The sequence below is a fragment of the Platichthys flesus genome, chromosome 3 (assembly GCF_949316205.1).
Source record: "Platichthys flesus chromosome 3, fPlaFle2.1, whole genome shotgun sequence".
Lineage (NCBI taxonomy): Eukaryota > Metazoa > Chordata > Actinopteri > Pleuronectiformes > Pleuronectidae > Platichthys > Platichthys flesus.
In genome coordinates this window covers 8,777,959-8,789,944 of record NC_084947.1, presented here as the reverse complement: position 1 = coordinate 8,789,944, position 11,986 = coordinate 8,777,959, and the positions used below count along the sequence as shown (strand labels likewise).

The 11,986-nt window shown below is 42.0% G+C and overlaps 1 protein-coding gene across 1 annotated transcript; it reads left to right on the top strand.

The window, feature by feature from the left end:
• Nucleotides 1-508: 508 nt before the first annotated feature.
• On the top strand, nucleotides 509-11,760 carry nim1ka (NIM1 serine/threonine protein kinase a). The gene is made up of 7 exons (XM_062379852.1): nucleotides 509-614; nucleotides 5,643-6,146; nucleotides 6,647-7,001; nucleotides 7,170-7,282; nucleotides 8,883-9,004; nucleotides 9,153-9,299; nucleotides 9,749-11,760. The coding sequence occupies exons 3-7, from the start codon at nucleotides 6,694-6,696 to the stop codon at nucleotides 10,505-10,507; spliced, it is 1,449 nt and encodes a 482-aa protein (XP_062235836.1). The 5' UTR covers nucleotides 509-614; nucleotides 5,643-6,146; nucleotides 6,647-6,693; the 3' UTR covers nucleotides 10,508-11,760.
• Nucleotides 11,761-11,986: the final 226 nt, after the last annotated feature.

Genomic DNA, 11,986 nt, shown 5'->3' with positions numbered 1-11,986 from the left:
GTCGCACTGAAAAGTACAAAACTAAAACTCTTGACCTACTTCTCTTCAAAATCAGAAGTACTTTATTGATCCTGGGGGGAAATTGGGTTTTATTGTCATTCCAGCCAAGAATATACATATATAAAGACTAAGACCATAACAAAACAGAATTACTAAATATAAGCAAGAGTTTATATTTCCGATTTATCAACCCAAGTTGCTCCATTTTCATTATTGGGTTATCAAGCATGTACCTGTGCAGCAGACTGGTCCCCTGACCCCACCTCGACCCTGTGCCGTGTTAATACCCGGCCGCCCACGGGGACACTCACGGGTTAAGTTACCTGGCTCTGTGCGCTCCTCTGGCCGGAGAATGGAGCTAAACAGATCCTGCGGCTCCATCCGTAATTCTCGCCTCCCATTGGCTCGGCCGCGCGCGGTGTACTCTGCGAGGGCGCCGCCGGTTGGTCGACGCACCTGCCCGTCACGCGGATTTCCCCTCACAACAGACTTACAGGGAGCAGCTGCAGCAGGAGAGCAGGAGGCTCAGTGCGCTGAATGTCACCGGAGAACATGATCTCCGCACCGGGGAGGGAGGTGCAGGTCGGCGGGCTCCTGCGGAGGAGGTGATCCAGGTAAGATGTGTGGCTGCTCTTCTCTGTGCTGGTGGGTCCGGGTGAGAAACGCGCTGGTTGATGTGGGCAGTGGCCTCCTGCTCCTCCTGCTGCTCCTCCTGCTGCTGCTGGAGATGAGGACTGTTGACTGTCATTCACTTAACTGACGCAAATCAACATTGAGTTACGCAAAATGTGCGTTTTGAATCACATCAGAGCCGCATCCTGGTTGACCACTCTGCAGAACCTCTAACAGTAACCTCTGCAGGGGATGGAGCTCGTCATGTACGGGTTAAAACAATGTGATTTAATCTCCTAACCTCGTTGCCTATATATTTAAAAATCAAACTATAGTCTTGTGTTCTCAATGCAACACTCCTGAGAGGGATCGCCTGGCTGTTAAGCACGCACGTGACGCACGCACACGCGCAGTTAACAGATCAAAAGTTTTTTTTGGGGGGGGGGAGGGGGGTCCACAGTTTGGATGAGACTCTGCTCCGTCAGCCTCTTCTGCCTCCGTGTGCTGAGGTAGACAAAGCTGGAGGACAGCAGGTTATGAGAGGACACAGTCTGGCTGCAGCACCTGTTGCTCTGATGAGCTCTTATCTGCAGCAGCCATCATAAAAAGAAGCTTCTCCTGCAGGTTGAGGACATTTTAACTGAAGGTTCAGGAGCCAGAGATTTATTGGCACCAATCAGCAAATATTGATACAGATTACAAGCATTGTTAGGGAAAAAGCTTTTACCACCAAAACCTACCTGTGATTAGAATGACTTATAAAGCTTGGAATTAGAACTGGTTACACTTCTCATACACATTGACTGGGTTATTTGCATTTTGGCAAAGACAGAGGAGAGACCTGATGACTCAGCTGCCAGATTCAGATGTCACAATCTTCCCCATCAACATTTATGTCACTGATCCATCAGTTGGCTCCATTTTGGGTCTTTAACGACACTATGTTTTTGTCCCTCCTGCATTAATATGTAAACAACTTGAAACCACGTGATAAAGAACCAAATCTTAAAAATCTGAAATATTTTATGATCATCTTTTTGTTTTTTACTTCCCTTAATTCCTCTGACCTGGATTGAAAACCGAATGCATTTATATATTCTAGAATAATCTTTCATTCGACAGCATGCAAACCGGTGAGATTTCAAATTTTTCAGCCACCAGACGCAGCAGTAACAGTGTCCCCTGCATTGTTGTGTTATTGTGCTCTGTGCACAAGGCGTCATGGTAACTTTGTTCAGGCCTCAGAGACGTCTTCATCTCTCTGTCGCTCTCCAAGATGTATGGGGAACTACACAGCAGTGTGTGTGTGTCTCTGGGAAGAGCAGTGTGTGTGGAGATAAATAAGACGGAGTGACATTTTTGCAGTTCCAGGTATTGGAACTCAATTATTTCCAACTCCTTTGGTTTTAGTGCATCCACACTGCTGCGTGCCGCTCCAGTTGGGACTCTGTGTGTTTATGTGTCAGGGGGAAGGGATTTAGAGGTCACCCTTTTTTGGGGGAACTGGAAAATGTGAAATATTTGCCCCATAGATTCCAGTGAGGCCTGTCTCTCTGTTCCTAGGGCCTGTGGTCCTCATTGTTGCGGCCCTTTCACCGTTGAGCTCTTTATTCTTGTCAGCCGTGTGTCTCAATTAACACACTGGGGAGCTTTATGTGGGTACAGCTCACTCTCCGGGTGTGTATTTACACGAGTGCACTTGTGCATGTGTTTGTCTGAGGGAAAATGGTGCGCGTGAATGTGTGTGCACTGGCGCGTGCGTCGTCTTTGTGTCCGGATGCATAATGGCAGTGCAAAACGGAGAATGGGATGCAAACACAGGCTGGACTGAGGGAATGGACGCAAAAGTGATTTCTTTTTTTAAAGAGACAAAACGGAGAGGAGGAACTGTTCTGCAGATAAATGCTGCACAGCTCCTGTCTCCACATACACATCGTCTTCAGGCACACACAGGCAATTAGGTAAGAATGACTAATTCTCGATCCACAGCTGCTGTGGAAGGGCTCTCGTGTTTTCCGTTGTTGGAGTGTGTGAAGAGGCTGCTGATGGTAGCAAGAGTGCACCAGTGCAAACTCTCCTCTCTCCCTTTAGGGACCCTCAGACACATGATTGACTGTCTGGTGAGTAAGGACCCACACTTGGCACAGCTGATTGTGTTTGCTGATGAAGGGGGAGGCTGTTTTCAGACCCAGAGACTGGACTGCGGTCAGCAATTCATATAGAGAGTTTTTTAGCTATGTCTGTAAATCAAACATTTAGCAGGTTAGGACGGGACGTGGCTCGGTCCTCACTACGCCACAAGAATGATCTAAACATAACCCCGGAGTAGATTCAGACTATAAATCAACATAAATAATTATCACAATATAATGTTAATAAATAGCAACATAACATTAAACATCATTATAGGTATGTTGCTCATGTATTGTGTCAGCGCTGTGAGGATGTTTAACACGTGATCAATCTACCTCAGATTTGAAACCAGGCTCCCACAGTCCTTAAAATTTAAAACTTCCAACACACATTCAGTATAGATTTGCTTATTCTCAATTTGTATGAGTAATATTTCGTACTTAAACCATGTAAGGTATCTCTAATGGTCAGACCAGCAGCCAGGACATATTTTTATTATGATTATTATATTTTAAATTTTGAGATATAAAATGAAAATCTATTACGAGTTTGGCGAAATGTCCTGGACTTATAGTTTGACTAAAATGACCTCTATTGCTTAATGCATTGATTTCAGCATTAAGCTAGTTACTGTGTAATAGACAGGTAAAGTGCTCCTGTTGGTGTGTGTTCTGTCTTCTCTCAGACACACACACATTTCACTTGGGTGCCCTGCTGGCTCGATGGTGTCTCACACAGCACTGCAGTGTTCTCTCTGTCTTCACACTCTGTGCTGGGTTAATACCTAATCCTCAGCCTGAGCAAAGAAGACAAACAAACATGCTGGTTCAGTGTCCATCACCAAGCAACCACGGAGATCTGTTATCCAGTGGATCCAGCAAAGCACAAAGCATTCTGGGAAGATGCTCTTCTATAGACGGACCCTCGGTGGAGAGACTCTCCACTTGATGCAATAATCAGTCAGTTCAGTTTTGAAAACCAGCTATATAAGTATAGTTTTTAGAACATATTTGTAAAGTTGATATTTTTCATGTTTTGGTTGAAAAAAGTGGGAATGGTCCAAAAAACTATTTGTGACCATGTTCCAAGACGTATTAATCAATCATTTAAATAAAATGATCAAGTATATATCCATCTGCAATTGAAAAATACAATTTCCTCATCACTTTAGAATTAGTCTTGCTCTCCTCTTATTATTTATTGCATTTATCTCATGCACGCTTTTCCTTTAGTCTTTTTTATTTACACACATAAAAGGCTGGTGTAGCTTTGTGCTGTAAAGAGGAGGCCTCTCGTCTCTTGGCCAGGCCTTTCTCAGCCGCCTGAGATCAATGCTTAGATATTCATGGTGTGATGATAGCAAGGTGTTTGAAAGGCTGGGAGACTGCAGGCCTGACAAAGGAGAACAGCTTTGATTTCCCAGAGCAGCTTAAACATAGATTCATTTATCTTTATATATAGAGAACAGAGAACAACCTCCAGAACACCGTGTTACTCCTGTCTCAAACACACACACACACACACACACACACACACACACACACGCACACACACACACACACAGTGTCCTCTTCTGACTCAAAATAAAAATGCAAACTTTAAATAAAACTGAGGGAGAACAAGATAAATGTTTATCGTCAGTTTTACACAACCAATTTGTATTTGTATTCGTAAAGCCGAGCAACTTCCTAAAATAATATAAAACAAAGTACAATACAGCAAAAATCATATACTCAACTAAAAAGAAGTTAAATGTAGTTGTGCTGAGACATGTGTGGACTGGTTTGAGTAGTCTGTGTATATACAGTCACTGCTGTATTCAGGTGTCGGGTTCAATAGAACAATGGACTTGCACTGGTAGAAAGTAAGTGCACACTATTATTCTGTTAAACACCTCAGTAAGTAATGGTGAATTAGAAAGTAAAGACAATTCGGGCCAGTCCAGTTCAATTCAGTTCACAGGTTAACACTAATAAAAATAATCATGCCTACAACTAATGTGTATTTTTCCAAGTAGTTTTGTTCACACTAACTCAACATGACAAAAAGTTTTGCATTAAATGTGACTCATTACATTGAACCTTTGTAATAAAGAAACATGGACATTTTAAATGTAGTTGAAATTAAATAATTAGAGTAATAACTATTTTTTGAATGCATGTAAGAGACAAAACAGATGAAACTAAAGTCACAAACTACTTCAAATCCTCTGGAGATGTTGAAATTTGATTTTGTGAAGTTTATTTGGCTATATTGAATTGTTTCTTCCAAGTCAGTGTTCAGCTTCACCTAAGATTCACCTTCCACTTTTCCCTCTCAGGGGACATTGTTAGAGCTTTGCTGTCAGAGCAGCATGCAGGTATCACCTCATTACAAACACACATCCCACACACACACACACACACACACACACACAAACACACACACACACACACTGACATTAGGGAGTACCGGTCATTACTCATGTTCTTCATTTGAAATGTGAAGGTTAGTCACGCTGGTATTTCATGTTGATAGAATCCCCTTGTTGGCAGAGCGTCATGAGGATCTCGCTCATTTGTCCGCTCTGGCTCTCATGGTAACATCAGCCTTTGTCGCCCCGGGAGGACGGGACTCGAGCTTCACGTGAAGCAGGGATTACAACCCACATTAACGGACACTCAAGCAGATAGTGAAGGGTTACACCTGCGTTGACATGTGGACTCAAAGTTTCAAATTTCAGAGAAACTTGAATCATAGAAAAAAATCAAGTTCTCAAAAATATTCTGATACATCTACGAGGAGATAAATTAAATTTTAAAGAAGCTGAAAAAGTTGGACTAACAAAAGGAAAAGGAGGGTTTCCATTTTAACATTAATGGCATTGGTTTTGTGTCGTTCTTGTGCTTTTTTTCCAGGTTGTCTTGATGAATGTCCCACCCTGACACTATCATCTGTTCAGCCTCTTTCTCCCGACCCTCCATCCCCTCATCCCTCCTCCTCAGCCTGTGACCTATTTATACCCTGGACACTCAGGAGAGCCCATTAAAGCTCCACAGATCTCTTCAGACACGGCCATGAGCGTGAATCCAACAGCTAGAAAATCCTGCTATCCCATCTTCAGCCTTGGCTCCTCTTCTTCAGCAGCTTCAAATGAGGAAAACTAAAACTTTGACTGCTGGAAGTTCTTGAAATGCCCCTGACATCCCACTGTGGCAAGGACCGGTATCAGTTGCAGCTCTTTTGGGAAGTCTGGATGCAGCATGTGCTTGGGTCTGCGGAGCCTTGGAGCTTCTGACTCGTTGAGTTGAAGTAAAAGAAAACACATCAGTAACATGTGTTTTTTGACTTGGCTGTCTCTATAGCTATGAGATTTGGGACTCTGAAAGGATTTAGCTGCGACATGACTCACATATCTGAAGGTACGTTGAATTAATTTCCTTCAAATCAGCTTTACAATGGAATAAGAATGTATTTGATTCAATATTTAAATTAAATCATTTAATGAATGTGCAGGAATGAATAATGAATGTGCTGTCTATTTCACTTTAGCATTTTTATTTCACATTGTATGGATTATGTGTAAGGAACAACACTTTGATTACACATAGATTGTGTGTCGCAAAACCATGAATATTTAATATATGATTAGAAAAGAACATTTGAATAACACGTGTTGAAGTGGGCTTTATATAGGTTTAAAGAGAAGAAACACCAAATATATTATTAATGCAGTGTTCTTAGTTGCTGTCATTTATTTGGAGTTTAAAGAAGAAGATTTTAAAAGACATTCACAAAGCAGTCAGAACATCAATGAAAGTGCATCAGAAAAAACACAACGTGTAGTCAAGAAACATACTGTTTTAAAAATGTTGTAAGAATTTAACAACTAACCCATTGTTTGTGTTCTTTGTGCACCCAGTCATGCAGCCCTACCTGCCATGAGCTAAGTCCACTTCACCTTGCAGGATGACTGCTGTCTGCCCCGCTGAGAACAGTCCAGAGGGGACTGCAGCCGGGGCCAGGACAGCAGGTTCTAAGGGGTCGGCGTCGGGGCCGGCGGGCACTGCTGGGAGCAGCTCAGTTTCCGGTGTAGAGACCGGGAGGGAGTCTAACGGAGACTCAGTCGGAGGCACAGCTGTGGTAACTGGTGGCCAAAGGTTCAGCCGCTGGAGCCGCCAGGACAGTTCCGACATCAACACGGACGATGAGGGAGCCACCATCCGCCGCCTCACTCCACTGGAACGCCTGAACCTGGATATGTGCCAGGATGACAGGTAGGGATGGGTTAGGGTTAGAAAACAGAAATCCCCTTTTTATTTCTTCACTTTCGGATTTCCATTGGTTTTATTTCTCGTTCCTTTTTTCCACCGGCCATGCAGTGACATCCTTTCTGTGGCGGCTCCTCTCTTATTGGTCTAACATCTTCTGTAATGTGGTCACAGGGTCGTCCGCGAGATGACAGTGGGAAGAAGAATTGGCTTCTACAAAATTCGAGGGGAGATCGGTGTTGGAAATTTCTCCCATGTCAAGCTGGGAATTCACGCCCTCACCAAAGGTCAGAAGCTGTATAATATGAATGAAATAAAACTGTGCGAGACATGTACAGGGATAATAAAATGTCAGTTTGGGAATGACTATAAAATATCAGACTTTAAAGACAAAAGATCTCCCATTCGCTCTCGGCTCTGCTCTTCGTCTTAGATTTAAGTGATACTGAGGCTGATGAGCTGTCTCCACCAATGGGCTGCAACACTAACACGTGTGATCTTATGTAGCCATTCACCAACAAGGTGATGTGTGCCGGGTCAGGGGGCTGACACAGCCACACAGAGACAGACTGTCTGCTGCCCTTGAACAGATGGATTGATTAGAGATCTTCAGTTTCCTTAGCGACGGCTGAAATTGCTGCATGCTTCATCAAAGGCTAAAGAGAGAGAGGAGATTGAGCGTGTTTAAGTGTGTGTGTGTGTGTGTGTGTGTGTCCTTGCAGGATAATATGTACTTTACTGTATGCTTGTCTGGGCTATGCTTTGTGTGTGTGTCACTTAGTCCTCCAAAAACAATGTGAGCTGCGATGCATTTTAAATGCTCATTGAAAGCGATGTCACAGCTGAAAGGGAGTCTAATACCAGCCTGAATAATGTATAACGATGCACAATTAGATATCTCAACACCATTTTGCCCCTTAAGAACTTTTCTGTATTTAGTTACCTGAGGTTTTATTTTATTTATCTTTATGAATCATTAATCAGTTGTGTGAGTCTCATACACTGTATGTAAAGTCATTTTGAGCCTTTGTGGTTGTTTGATTTCCATATTTTGAGAGTTGTACGATGTTTCTTTAGCATTTTTAAAATGTGGTGTGTTAAATTTGATTCCAGAATAAAGTAGCCACAGTAGTTCATCTTTCTCCTACATCAGTGAATATTTGATATTCACTGATTTGACGTTTCATATCTGCTTAGAGTTTAGATCACAGCAGTAAAACAGGTTTCCGTCAGCTGGAGCTGAAAGTGAGAGTTCACCCCTGGTGAGAACATAATCAGGAAAATTGGTTTCTGGTGGCAGTTAATCCTCCATCAAATTATCTGGAGCAGAGCTTCAGGCCTGGTCACTTCAGGGACAGTTCTGCGTTTGCTAGTTGGAACCAGGCCACAATTTTCTATCCTCCTGCTACAGTACATGATTTATCATAGAGTTTAAATTAAATTAATCATGATGCACAGCGATAAACACGATGAGAGTATGAGGACCTTATCAAAAAAAAAATCTATCTGAGGTTTCCAGAATAATGTTAATATATTACAAGAAGAAAGTTTTAATTTGATGAGAAAAAAGTCTTTCTCGCAAGAATCAAGAAAACTTTTAATTTAAGGGGGAAAGGTCTATATCACGAGTATTACGAATTAAAGAAAAAAAAAAAAATATATATATATATATATATATATTTTTTCTAAAATGACACATATTCTAAACCTAATACTTAAATCTCATAGCAAAATACAAAACCAGTATTTGTTCCACTTTTTTTTACAATATTACCTTATTTCTGGTATAAACTTTATTTTTCTGCGTGATTGGAGTGAATCCACTTTCTCTGTAGAAATGTGTCTCTGATATTTAGTTTCACTGATCTTTCTCTGATCCGTCTCCAGACAAGGTGGCCATAAAGATCCTGGACAAAACCAAGCTGGATCAGAAGACCCAGAGGCTGCTGTCCAGAGAGATCTCAAGCATGGAGAGACTGCACCATCCAAACATCATACGCCTCTATGAGGTTCCACTCACACACCACACACTCTCCTCTTGATTTGGATATGACCATTAGCTGATCACAAGGGGCTTTCTCAGGGATCACAACATGTGGGGACATTCAGTTTTCATCTGAGTAATGCATTCTGACAGGATGTCTTTTCCCTCTTCAGGTGGTGGAGACGTTGACACGGCTACACTTGGTGATGGAGTATGCGGGGGGAGGGGAGCTCTACACCAAAATTACCACGGAAGGGAAACTTTCTGACGCCGACGGCAAGATTGTCTTTGCTCAGATCCTCTCTGCTGTTCATCACATGGTCAGAACATAGGAGTTTATATTGGATATTAAGAAAGATAATAGGAAACCACATCTCAATTTGAACGTTATCTTTGTAAGATTTAACCAAAGCTCAAAACTGTATGTCGATATAACATTGACCATTTAGATTTTTGTATCTGATCATTTACTTTAGTCTATAAAAAGATGCTCGACATGACAACTCCTCACAATTTAAGCTAAATCATCTCTATTGCCATCTGGTGGCTGGCTGTATTTTAGATATAAAACTCCACCTCCTCCATGTTAGCATATTGGACCCTATCTTAAAGATACCTGAAATTTAAGTTAGTTCTTACCACACTATTATTGCTTTTTTTCTGGTAAATTTGGTTCTCATTAGTTATATGGTTGGGGTGGAACGTCATGACTGACAGCTGAGACTGACTCGCAGTCACTGATCTCAGTTTTTTCATTTTTCTCCCACAGCACGAGAGCAACATCATCCACCGTGACCTGAAGGCAGAGAACGTCTTCTACACCGGCAGCTCGTGTGTCAAGGTGGGGGACTTTGGCTTCAGCACGCTGAGCCGCCGGGATGAGACACTCAACACGTTCTGCGGCTCCCCGCCTTACGCTGCGCCTGAGCTCTTTCGAGACGAGCATTACGTCGGCATCTTTGTAGACGTCTGGGCCCTCGGTGTGATGCTGTTCTTTATGATGACGGGCGCCATGCCCTTCAGGGCGGAGACGGTGGCCAAACTGAAGCGATGCATCCTGGAGGGGGCCTACATCCTGCCCTCCTGGGTGCCAGAGGCGTGCCAGAGGCTGATCAGAGGGATCCTTCAACCCATTCCATCTGACCGCTGCAAGGTGGAGCAGATGATGGGCTGTGAGTGGCTCCTCCCTGTGGAATTCCCGCGGTCCATGGAGCCCTTTAAACTGGACCCATCCTACCTTGCAGAGGGGGATCCACCTGAACTCAGGGAGGAGGAGATGGAGGTAAAGGCAGCGCTGGAGACCCTGGGAATCACCTCAGAACACATTCTCAACAACCAGGGGAAGGACTGCAGGAGCTCCATCACCGGGGTCTACAGGATCCTGCTGCACCGCGCTCACAAGAGGCGGGCTGTTCACAGCGTGCCTGCAGTCGCCAAGGTTGTCGGACCAACTAAAACAAGTAAAAAGGAGCGACTAAAAGTGTACCGTAATTTACGGCACACGTCTAAACTCTGCGTGATTCTGTGACGAAATGCTCTGCTCCACTCTGAAAAACTCAATGACTTAACGCCTCGTTTCGACAAAGTTTCATTGCGTGTCCATAATTCTGAGTCTTTTATTTATTCTGCCCCCTAGTGGTCACTGCACAGAATGTATTTTTTATAGCCTTGGGAGAGGGCTGATTTTACTTTGCTATACTTAAAAATTGCTGATAAACGAAAGTTGATTTTATTGCTTTCAATATATCAATTGATATAACCATATGATTAATTATATATTATCTATATAATGTATATACAAATGTTCAGTGTGTTAAACTGGTTGATCATGGTAATATTCAATCTTTCAGATTAACTGAATTGAATAAAATAGCCTTTTAGCAAAATATTTGTTATGCTAACTTACAGTGCACATGATTTGTCCATCATGGACAACCAAATGTACATATTGGAGTTTCGCTACACATCCAGATCAAGGAAGTTTCCATAGAAAAATAATACTCTTCATGTTGACGTGGATACTGACAATGAGCTATGTGGAAACGAGGTGTTATAGTCTAGGTTGAGCCTGCATGGACTTCATTGGAAATAAAAAAGTGCTTTTCAGGCCAGCATTATGAGGCACATTGAAATATCACAGTATATAACCCTACTCTGCTCCTGAAATCTGGGATTTCTTACTTTAGTATCTCTCTTATAGTTAGTAAAATTAGTCTCTGTGAGAATGCTGCCACCATTGAATTATTATCGACTCTTTTTTGGACATGGACCTATTCCTCATGAGATTTGGGAATGTTATGAAATTCGATTTAAGGACACATAAAAAGGATTAGATGGCATACATAACTTTGATTTGGGTCGTGCAGGTCAGATAGTCGTAGACCACATGTCTTACTTAGTTACTCAATGTAGCATGAATCTTAAATGAAAAGATTCTGAAATTAAAATCCTGATGAGGGGATGAGTGGTGAAGCACATGAAATAGGTTTGTATTGTTGACTTGCACTTTTCTTCCAATGCCTTGGTTTTCTATGATGCTATGAATCAGACAGTCTTGTTTCATTTCAATTTTATTATTTTATTTCTTTCCCTGTGGCTTGAAAAAGTCAAGACATGACATGAGGCTAAAAATATAAACCAACATACGATAGTTATAAGTTGAATCCTTTTCAGTTTTGAATCAGGTTATTGCAGATTGTATTTCAGTTATATATATATATTTTGTTTTATATAATTTGATGCCATATCCATGATCATGTGTTGATTAAAATACTTTTAAAATTGAAATGCATCAGATTTCTGTTTTCTTTATGTCTCTAACACACACACACACATGCACACACATACACACACTCTTGGGAGATGCGATACAGATTATTGACACCTGAAGTTCAACCTGTGATAAGGACAGAGAAATCAAAGTGTTTTAAATCATCCACATGTGACAGACAGATTTTGTACTTTAAGAAAAACATTCTCCCTACTTGTGTTTTTTTCTTATTTTTAA

Coding starts and splice junctions, on each gene's coding strand:
- nim1ka (XM_062379852.1), top strand. CDS start 6,694: ATGACTGCTGTCTGCCCCGCTGAGAACAGTCCAGAGGGGACTGCAGCC. Junction 7,002..7,169: donor GATATGTGCCAGGATGACAG/GTAGGGATGGGT, acceptor ATGTGGTCACAG/GGTCGTCCGCGAGATGACAG. Junction 9,005..9,152: donor ACATCATACGCCTCTATGAG/GTTCCACTCACA, acceptor TTCCCTCTTCAG/GTGGTGGAGACGTTGACACG.